The sequence below is a fragment of the Megalobrama amblycephala genome, linkage group LG17, assembly GCF_018812025.1.
Source record: "Megalobrama amblycephala isolate DHTTF-2021 linkage group LG17, ASM1881202v1, whole genome shotgun sequence".
In the NCBI taxonomy this organism is placed as follows: Eukaryota; Metazoa; Chordata; class Actinopteri; order Cypriniformes; family Xenocyprididae; genus Megalobrama; species Megalobrama amblycephala.
In genome coordinates, this window is record NC_063060.1 from 23,459,037 (window position 1) to 23,470,547 (window position 11,511).

The 11,511-nt window shown below is 36.3% G+C and overlaps 1 protein-coding gene across 1 annotated transcript; it reads right to left on the reverse strand.

Moving 5' to 3' along the window:
- Positions 1-105: 105 nt before the first annotated feature.
- si:ch73-344o19.1 (uncharacterized protein PB18E9.04c) lies at positions 106-11,468 on the reverse strand. The gene is made up of 5 exons (XM_048164850.1): positions 11,135-11,468; positions 7,008-7,286; positions 4,469-4,744; positions 3,657-3,823; positions 106-1,096 (listed from the first exon to the last, which is right to left on the reverse strand). The coding sequence occupies exons 1-5, from the start codon at positions 11,196-11,198 to the stop codon at positions 1,052-1,054; spliced, it is 831 nt and encodes a 276-aa protein (XP_048020807.1). The 5' UTR covers positions 11,199-11,468; the 3' UTR covers positions 106-1,051.
- Between the last annotated feature and the right edge of the window lie 43 nt (positions 11,469-11,511).

Genomic DNA, 11,511 nt, shown 5'->3' on the forward strand with positions numbered 1-11,511 from the left:
AGTATTTTCTATATTATTCTGATGATGCCATGTTTATTACATTATTCCTGTTTTTATTATAATATTAAATGTTCTCTGTGTTATAACATGAGGCTTCACAAAATATAGTTTTCTTCTTTTATTACAAACTCTTATCTTTACAGGTTCATCTCAACAACACAACTGTGCAATATATATTTATCAGGTTGTTTACCGTAAATCAGTTTTGGCACAAAGTACATTAGGCACTAGGTTTACCACAAATACCAGCATAGACAGAAGTGAATATGCTAAAATACATGTCGTTATTTCACATACCTTCATAAGCGATCAGGACAATCAACCATTGTCATAAATATCAAAATCACAATTCAACTGAACCCCAAAATTGTACTCATTCTAGAACAATGTCTCATAAAAAGTAAAATTTTCCTCACTACAATGTCATAGCTCTATATGTCAGTGCAAAAGTCCAGAGACATGTATGCTAAACCCAGGGAGCTTTTTTCTCAAAAAAATTATCTTGGAAAATAATCTAAAGCCCCTGAAAAGAAAAAATGCAGTACTATTTGCTTGTGTAGACTCAAGAAATGTAGACCTTTCATAATAAAACGTTCTATAAAAAAGCAAATGAAGTGTCATAATATTGAGTACAATTATAGTGTCTAATAAAAGCAAACATTATCTGTAGGAAAAGCTCTAATTTACTAAAAATGTTTCTTCTACATGGCAAAAATTTGTAGTGGATCTTAAGGGGAATAAAATGTATATGAATTACAGGTTTTTTTTTTTTTAATTCAAACATTCTCTTATTGTAACTAAACAACTGTTTTATAAGGAACTGTGCAGTTTTTTAGCAGAGAATAAGACTGAATATCATTTTATTCTATCTTATGAAACCCTTTTTTTATTTTCTAATATTACGCAACCACTTTTTAGCATCAAGGCCTCCTGAGAATCATCAAAACCGATAATCAGATCAGTTGAGAAAGCGGTCTTTCAGGGGAATTGCACCAATAACAACACTGGTTGCCTGAGGAATCAAATAATGAAATGGTGGAATTGACTCTTGCTAATAGGTGTATCTTGACAATGGCGTGTCTTCTAGGAGATCATCCTGCAGAAAAGCAAAAACATTTTTTACTTTAGATACCAGCACTTCTCTGATTTGATCATAATCAGTGTGGATTTGCCAACCACATTTGCAAAACATGACACAATCACCCTTATCTATATGTAAATCTATCAAATTCACAAAAGTCTCGATTTTAAAGGTGCCATCGAACGTTTTTTTACAAGATGTAATACATCATAAACAAAGTTTACACAGCTAATATAACCCTCAAAATGGATCTTTACAAAGTGTTCGTCATGGAGCATGTCTAATCGCGTAAGTATGGTATTTATTTGGATGTTTACATTTGATTCTGAATGAGTTTGAGGCTGTGCTCCGTGGCTAACGGCTAACATTACACACTGTTGGAGAGATTTATAAAGAATGAAGATGTGTTTATGCATTATACAGACTGCAAGTGTTTAAAAATTAAAATAGCGACGGCTCTTGTCTCCGTGAATACAGTAAGAAACAATGGTAACTTTAACCACATTTAACAGTACATTAACAACATGCTAATGAAACATTTAGAAAGACAGTTTACAAATATCACTAAAAATATCATGATATCATGGATCATGACAGTTATTATTGCTCCATCTGCCATTTTTCGCTATTGTCCTTGCTTGTTTACCTAGTCTGATGATTCAGCTGTGCACAGATCAAGACGTTAATACTGGCTGCCCTTGTCTAATGCCTTGAACATGGGCTGGCATATGCAAATATTGGGGGCGTACATATTAATGATCCCGACTGTTACGTAACAGTCGGTGTTATGTTGAGATTCGCCTGTTCTTCAGAGGTCTTTTAAACAAATGAGATTTATATAAGAAGGAGGAAACAATGATGTTTGAGACTCACTGTATGTCATTTCCATGTACTGAACTCGTGTTATTCAACTATGCCGAGGTAAATTCAATTTTCAATTCGATGGCACCTTTAAAGGGCCCCATTATGCTTTTTTGGATATTACTTTTCATGTAGTTTGAAATATAGCTGTTTGTGAATGTAAAAGGTTTGCAAAGTTTCAAAGATCAAAGTGTATGATCAATGGGGTTATTGTTTCCTAAAAGAAAGAACCGATTCTGATCTGAAATGAGTCTTCAGTAATTCCAGTCTCACTTCCTGTTACATACCTACATAGGTTTGTAACAAATTAACATAATGCTATGGTCTTTATTGGCTGGCCACACACGTCTACTTTGACCCGCCCTCAAACACTGTAGTTGTAGCTGAGGCCTGGAAGAGTTTGGTTCATGTTGTCGACATGTCAAGAAGCCGCGGTTTTCGGTGCTAGGGAAGTAAATCAACCTTTCATGCACTTTCAAAGGATGTTTCCTTAAAACAAGCAAAATTATCTGCCAATGGGGTAAGCAAAATAATCTTATTTCAAACCAAGAATAAGCTATATAATCTTGTTTTCAGTTTGGACTAAGATTATTTTGCTTACCCCATTGGCAGATTATTTTGCTTGTTTTAAGGAAAAACATGCTTAATTTTGATTTATTTTTCCTGAAAACAAGAAAATAATTTTTACTTGTCAAGAAAATGCTTCTTGATTTAAGAACTTTAAGATATTTTGACTAGAAACAAGACAAAAACTCTAAGTAAGAACAGCATTTTTTGCAGTGTAGGAGGCAAAACAAAATTAGGAGCCTTTGAAATAGCATAATAGGGGCTTTTTAAAGGATTAGTTCACTTTTAAATAAACTTTTCCTGATAATTTACTCACCCCCATGTCATCCAAGACGTCTTTCTTTCTTCAGTTGAAAAGAAATTAAGGTTTTTGATGAAAACATTCCAGGATTTTTCTCCTTATAGTGGACTTCAGTGGCCTCCAGACGGTTGAAGGTCAAAATTACAGTTTCAGTGCAGCTTCAAAGGGCTTTAAACGATACCAGACGAGGAATAAGGGTCTTATCTAGCGAAACAATGGTCATTTTCGAAAAAAATACAACTGTATATGCTTTATAAACACAAAATATCGCCTTGAACGTACTTCTGGTTTCCGCATTCTTCAAAATGCTTACGCTGAATGTCCTCCGCCTTCCCTATTCTACTTACGGAAAAAAACGAAACTGGCGCCGCGTTCATTCCGTAAGTAGAATAGGGAAGGCGGAGGACATTCAGCGTAAGTGTTTTGAAGAATGCGGAAACTGGAAATACATTCAAGGTGATATTTTGTGTTTATAAATCAAACAGTTGTATTTTTTTTGAAAATGACCGATTTTTTCGCTAGATAAGACCCTTATTCCTCGTCTGGTATCGTTTAAAACCTTTTGAAGCTGCACTGAAACTGTAATTTTGACCTTCAACTGTCTGGAGGCCATTGAAGTCCACTATAAGGAGAAAAATCCTGGAATGTTTTCATCAAAAACCTTAATTTCTTTTCGACTGACGAAAGAAAGACATGAACATCTTGGATGACATAGGGGTGAGTAAATTATCTGGAAAAGTTTATTTAAAAGTGGACTAATCCTTAAAGTATTATGACTTGCTGCCCAAATGCTGTGTGCAGAAATATGTAATTATCCAAGATTTATGATATAGGCATGAGACTCACCATAGGGAGATCTTGAAGCCGATGAAATTCTGGATGCTCACTTCGCTGGCGGAACCTGAGGAAGAGGACGGCCGAAACCATGGCAGTGCAAATTATGAAAATGGTGACCAGAGCGGCAAGCAGGGGGTCCAGGGGTGATGTAGGGCGGTGGGGAACCTTCCCTGATTCTGGAAGATTGATAAATTGAGCGGAAACTGATTATCACTATCACAGGAACTAATAAAACTGAAGAAACATAATGGAGCTCTGCACAGACCACAGAAGTAAATGCAGATGGAAAATTAATTAAATTATCATCTGTCATTGTGCTTAGACCTCTACTGCAAGACCAAAGACACCACTCAAACTGTATCAAACATTTTCCTGTTTCTGGCCTTAGTTTAAACATAGGCTAAAGGGTTAGTTCACCCAAAAAATAAAAAAGCTTGAAAAAAGGTTCCATTTACCATATTTAATAATGTGCTCTATGTTTGTGCATTGATCAGTGTTTAAATATGAATAAAACCTATATTAAATCATATATATATATATATATATATATATATATATATATATATATATATATATATATATATATATATATATATTTAACTATATCAGTTCATAATATAAAGTGATTGTGTCTCGGATTAAACCACTTGATTCATATGGATTACTTTTACAATATCTTTATGAACTTATTAAAAATGTGGTCTAAAATCTTATGGGTTTGAAATGACATGAGGATGATTAAATGATGACAGAATTTTCATTTTTGCGTGAACTATCCCTTTAAACTAAATGGCAGGGACAAGCATTTGCTATCCACACACCTTGATCACCCACATCCAGTTCAGAGGGCTTGTCCTGGTCTTCCAAAGGAGCAGGTCCAGTGACATCTGAACTGCTGGTCAGGGCAAACTGGGATGTCTGAGGGTAACTGGGGGTGAATGGTCGAGCTGATTGTGTTGTCTGGGACACACTGCTGGTTAAAGTGGAGAAGGTCTGATGTCCTTCACTTGGACTGATGGATGTTGCAGGAGCTGTGGCTACTGAATCTGAAACAGTGCTCTTCAAATAAGAAAGAGACGGACTGCCAACAGAAAAACCTGCAGGAGAAAAATTGGCATAATAAACACAAGCTTTGAACAAAGAAGGAAAAAGGACTGAAAGTAAGATTTAAGGATTTGAAGATTTTATTAAGTTTTTTTTTAAGAAGTTATGAAGAGCATGTTAGAGCTAGACTGTGAGTGGTGCTAGTCTATGCAAAACTCTCTGCCACAATTCAAAACAAGAGGGTGTGCAGTGCTGATTTCATGAAAAGTTCATGAAAGTTCATTAACAAGTTAATTAACACTGAGAACAAAGATTAATCTAATTAGCAATTTATAGGACGACATGCAGATTTCTTTTAGATTTATACATCATATTTAAAAAAAAAAAAAAAAAAGGTCAAAAATATTTCAGCATCCACAAATTCAGTTTTGATAAAAAATGCTTTTCGTCTGATATTTGTCTTTTAGATTTTTTGCTACAATCACAGACAGACAGATACAGAGTTACAGATAGATAGATAGATAGATAGACAGACAGACAGACATAGATAGATAGATAGATAGAGAGAGAGATAGATAGATAGAGAGAGAGATAGACAGATAAATAGACAGACAGACAGATAGATAGATAGATAGATAGATAGATAGACAGACACAGATAGACAGATAGATATAGATAGATAGATAGATAGATAGATAGATAGATAGATAGATAGATAGATAGACAGACACAGATAGACAGATAGATATAGATAGATAGATAGATAGATAGATAGATAGATAGATAGATAGATAGATAGATAGACAGACACACACAGATAGACATAGATAGATAGATAGATAGATAGATAGATAGATAGATAGATAGATAGATATATAGACAGACACAGATAGACATAGATAGATAGATAGATAGATAGATAGACACAGATAGAAATAGATAGATAGATAGATAGATAGAGAGAGAGAGAGATAGATAGAGAGAGAGATAGACAGATAAATAGACAGACAGACAGATAGATAGATAGATAGATAGACAGATATATAGACAGACACAGATAGACAGATAGATAGATAGATAGATAGATAGATAGATAGATAGACATATATATAGACAGACACAGATAGACATAGATAGATAGATAGATAGATAGATATATAGACAGACACAGATAGACATAGATAGATAGATAGATAGATAGATAGATAGATAGATAGACACAGATAGACATAGATAGATAGATAGATAGACAGACAGATATATAGACAGACACAGATAGACATAGATAGATAGATAGATTGATAGATAGATAGACAGACATAGATAGATAGATAGATAGATAGATAGATAGATAGATAGATAGATAGATAGATAGATAGATAGATAGATAGATAGATAGATAGATAGATAGATAGATAGATGATTTCCCATGGAATAGGATTAGCTAGTTGCGATTAGGTTAGTTTTGGCCGTGATTGGGTGGGTTTTGAATAGCAATTGGGCTTGTTTTGTTATGCAAATCTGGCAACCCTGGTCACGGGCCCCTCCTTCAGTGTTGGTCTATGGTATTTTTTACCCGTTTTATTGTCTGCCAGGCAAGTTTTGAAGAACTTCTGTTTTAAAGTTGGTTTCTTCTAACAGTCATACTTAAGGTCTGGCATAAGTGCAGTAAATCAATAAGTAGATATTCAACTGCCCTAAATATAGCTGTGTTTCCAGTGAAATGACAGTATGCGAGAGGGATATTATTTACAAACACAGTCATGTTCCAAAATCTTACACCCACGTCCAGCCATTATTTACAGATAGACGTTTGATCAAGTGGGTGGAATGTGGCACTTTCCCAGAGAGTCTCACAAGTTGTCTTGATTCAGTCACATAAAGGCCAGTGTTTTATCTTTAAAGTGGAACACAGTGATGTACACACACATGAATCCCTGTATTCATGCAACGATATGCGAGTAATGCCACTATCTTTACTGTCATCACAGCTTGTGGTTGACCAATAAGAGTTTTTCAATGGCCGATGCCAATAGCAACATCGAGAGAGCAGCTGTGATATATTATTAACTGTAAATAATATTAAATATTTAATCGTTTCATTTGAATGTGATAATGGTTTGAAGACTGTCTCAATATGAAATTTTAACCATCTTTCAACTCTTTGTAACTGTTCATTTTTACAACCTTATCTTCCACTGTCTATGTTGTTGTTCTCAACACTATGGATAGCAAATTTGTTTTCAAAGCCAAGTTAGACTGATTAATAACAGATAGCTTTTGCAATTACATTAGGTTAAATTTGATTAGTCTTGCCTGGTACTGAGGCTGTCTCTGTGCTGTGGGTGGTGACATCTTGTAGCGCAGGGGTCTGTGAGATGGCTGGTGACGGAGAGGTGTCATTGGATGGCTGAGATGGAGGAGGAACAGTAGGTGTGACCTTGCTGGTTGAGAAATCAGTTGGAGGAGAGGAGATGCTTTGATAGGCTGTACTGGGTCTTGATTCCAAAATGTCATTTTTTGAAGTCACGTGATCTTTAGGATTGACTTCATTCAGAAGGGAACTCACGTCTGGGGGTGAGTCTGTTGTTCGACCTTGGGGAGAAGTAGAAAATATCTGCATGAGCAAACCATTCCAGCTTGTTTATTTAGAATGTATTGCCCAAAATTGCACAAAGTGCAAATAGCGTCCCTTGATGGCAAATGCTATTTACACTAGCTCCACCCACCAATGTCTGGTTGGGCCATTCAAGTTTTAAAAATTTGCATAGAGTTCAATTTCTTCAGTGGCGCAGCAGTAGTGAGTAAAGCTCGCAAACCTGGCTTTTAACGCGATCGACGCGGGTTCGAATCCGCCTTTTGCCAAGCTCGCATTTTTTTTATAAAAATGAAAATAACGTTCTAAAAGTGGAAATAAACCTTGAATGAGTGTTTAATAATATTAAAAGTGTTTATTGGGTAGGGTTAGGGGAAAGTGTAGGGAGGGTTTTTATTCTCCCAATAAGGCAGCATCCATTTAAAGGGGAATGACACCCAGTGGTCGAAATAGATACTGCAGTCCAAATTCAAAATATTGTTTGTCCCGCCCCCTCCTTCAAAGACGCGGGTTGCCAGCTTGAGCACGCAACAAGAGGGAGCGCAATGGACCCTTCGCTAAGCCCCGCCCTCCTTAGTTACTGTTGCTACGCCTGTCAAGCTTTCGTGTCTGGCAAGTCATTTACAGTATGTATGCACCGGTGTCAGACATTTTCAAGGAGATAATTAGTCATTTTTGGCGAACAGGTGAAATATCTGCGAGAGCAAAACAAAAGGCACTTCAGTATGCATTCAAGGGATATATCCACGACATAATATGTAACCGATTAGAAAATAATTTGATCAAAATTGAAGCTAAAGCTCCCAGCGCGAGCAGCAGCCGCCTCATATGCTGACCAAATGGGAAACACACAAAAGGGAACAGCTTTGTTCATCCACAGCAGGTTAAGTGAAATTTGTGAAAATAACCTAATAATTATAAATCAAACAGCTTGTCCATAAGTCTTGTGGAATAAACACATGACGTTAGCCTGACCACTTTGCAATGATAACATTCTCCCGCTTATATTTTTAACGCGCCAGGCTACTCCGTCTTGCCTTTAGTCATCTTATTTTATGAATTATTATTATTTTTATTTTTTTTATTATTTTTCAAATATATGCATTATGAACTAATAACCGTCATTATTTTCAAGCAATGATGTGCTGAGTTAGCTAGCTAGCTAACCTAACGTTACCCGTCAGATTGTCCTACCCGGGCTTACTGCAATGTGCACACATCAATATTACATCATTGTTGTCATGATAAATAACACAAAATTACTGTATTTGCATTATTATAAGGGTAGGTTTAGTGTTGGAGTAGGTGTAGACATTAATAAAGCACAATCTGATAAGTAGCATTTTTCGCTATCGATTTATACTTGTTCTAACGATTAATGCTATATCATCTATTGTGCTACCACTACTGTACTTGCATTATTCATAAGGGTTGGGGTAGGTGTAGATGTTAATAAAGCCATAAACCACGTTAATATCACGCTGGAAGCACAATCTGATAGGTAACGTTAGCATTTTTCACTCTCAGATTTTGCTAACGTTACCTACTGTTTCAATGGGAGGTAGCAAAATCTGACAGGGTAGCACAAATTGTCAGAACACCGGCATTTCTCCCCTTCGGTTTTAGGTTTCAGGAAGGGAAAAAATTCCACTACTCCGTCCAAACTTTTAGGATACCGGGTATCAGATTTACACAATCCACACGCACAACACTTCGGCATGTTCCCTCGCTCGAAAGCTTGACAGACCGGTTGCTACGGTTGCTAAACCACGACTGGCCTGTGGCAGTTTTCGGGCGTGGCTTAGCGAAGGGTCAACTGACAATGAAAGCTGAGGAGACTTACACACTGTAAGCTGATGAGTTTATTTATCTGTTTTAATATGCTGTTGTTCATGGAGATTTTTCTGATGGATGCAGAGGCTTTTTAGGTCAGGTAGAATCTGCGATTCTCTGACCCAGTTTGTTTGCTGGTTTCCATGGCTACAATATGCAGCGTTTTCCACCAACTGGCAACCTGTGATGTCGAAATACTATTGGATAAACTGCAGCACGCGGTTTCACACAGACCAAAACAAAGACAGACATTCCGACACGGAACGCACATTTCAAAGTAGAATATCTGGCTGTAGCATTGTTTTTCTGAGAAACAAGTAGGTGAACTTGGCATGTTTCCTAAATATCTGCAAACATATTGGGGTATTTTTATGCTTTATTAAAGTGAAAATCTTACATATAGCCCCTTTAATAATTTTAATATAATCATTTACACTCTATGATATTACTGCATCCTGTTAATGCACAAAAATACTGAGGTGCAAATAGTATCTGCCAATATAAAGTATAGATAGCATCTAATTACTATTTACTCTTATTGCAAGGAACTGATACTCGTACATGGTGTAAAATAGAATCTATTGCTATTTTCACCTAGTGTAAATAGCATATCACTAAGAAAATGCTGCTATTGTCACTTAGTATAAATAGAATATATTGCTATTTTCACTTAGTGTAAATAGCATCTATCGCCAAGTAAATATGCTATTTTCACTTAGTGTAAATACTAAATAGCATCTATTGCTATTTGCACTTAGTGCAAATAGCCGCTGCCTAATTAAAAATGTCCAAAAACTTCTTATAGACAACTGTACTTGTAGAAAAACATGAGCATTTAAAAGGGAATATGTTCATTTGCAACAGCAGGGTTCTCCAGCCCTGCTCCCCGAGGGCTACTATTCTGCAGTTTAGCTCCTCCAACCCTAATCAAACACACCTGAAGCAGCTAATCAAGGTATAGCAGGTTAGTGTGTTGGAGCAGAGTTGGCTACTACTGTGCTACAGGAAAAAAGCTGTGTTCTCATGCTGAATCGGTTACGTGGGCGTTCAAGGCCAGATCTGAACAGCCGAGTTTAATGGTCACACACTGAATCCTCAGAACAAAGCGGTTGTGACCTTTATGTGTCAAGAAGGAGCAGAGGAACAAACAAAGGAACAAACAAAACAGATAAAAGCAGATTTTGTCCTCAAATCCTGCACGTGCACAGGTTTTTGAAGATTTAGAAGACAGAAAATAAGAAAAGAATATCACGCTTCACTATTCTTAGCTATGCCATAAACTATAGTGGCCAGTTAAACTAGGCTAGATGCATAAACAGTGAAATGTTACTTTAGAAGAAAAAAACATTTTTTTGTTTATGCAGTCAGGAAACACATGCCAGATTCGAACACATGTCTCCCACATCAGCACCAAATTGATGTGTAGGATCAACCTACACGTTCCAAAAGTTAAAGAAATTAACACATGAGAATAGTTCATCTAGATTCTTTAAGCGAGAACTCGTGTTAATTTAACTTTTGGAACGTGTAGGTTGATGGTGCTGATGTGGGAGACATGGGTTCGAATCTGGCATGTGTTTCCTAACTGCGTAAACAAAAAATTTTTTTTTTTTTTTTTTTAAAGTAACATTTCACTAGCACTTCAGGAGGAAATACAAATAAATACAAATTGGAAAGTATTTAAAATATCACAGATGAACTGTTTTTTTTTTTTTTTCTGTTCCCAAATATATTGTTATAATTTTTTTTAGCTTGCAGTATTGTAACATGCAAATTGTCAATGATGACATACTTTTCAAAAGAAGGTAGATAGATAGATAGATAGATAGATAGATAGATAGATAGATAGATATGTTTAATTTATATGCAAAACAATGTAATTACAAATTAAGACGAATAATGACTATTCCGAAAAACCATGCGAGCAAGACAAAGCCTGTAGAGACTGTAACATTACAGAATCATGTTGCTGGATCCATACTAGAATCAAGTAAATCATAAGCCATGTGCTTACCTTTTATGATAGATAAATGAAGAACCATCGCCGTCCATATAACAAAAGCGCTTTGTGTCCTCATGTTAAGATAAAGCGACTCAAAGCGAGCGCGCGCAGACACCGTGTAGCTTCGCTCTGTGATTCCCGGGATGATCTTTCCGTTAGATGACAGCGGTCATCATCAGCGCTAAAAATATCTCAAGGGGTCTGGGCTTCAAGAGCGGGGTGTGGTTAACCGCAACCTATGGTCAAAGCTTATTATTTATAAAGAGAGCAAAGGACCACTCGACCGTTTGAATCACATCGAAACGAATGTGAAGAGACCGAGTGATTTGAGTGAATTGGCTCGAGACAGTGAATGACGTGTAGCGTCAGTCCTGTCAGCTGTTATTTAG

Bases quoted from the DNA above. Each gene is read 5' to 3' on its own strand.
- si:ch73-344o19.1 (XM_048164850.1), bottom strand. From the start codon at position 11,198: ATGAGGACACAAAGCGCTTTTGTTATATGGACGGCGATGGTTCTTCAT. The intron at 4,745-7,007 runs GCAAGACTAATC...TTTCTCCTGCAG, and splicing joins AGAGACAGCCTCAGTACCAG to GTTTTTCTGTTGGCAGTCCG. The intron at 1,097-3,656 runs GTGAGTCTCATG...GCTTTTCTGCAG, and splicing joins GGCTTCAAGATCTCCCTATG to GATGATCTCCTAGAAGACAC.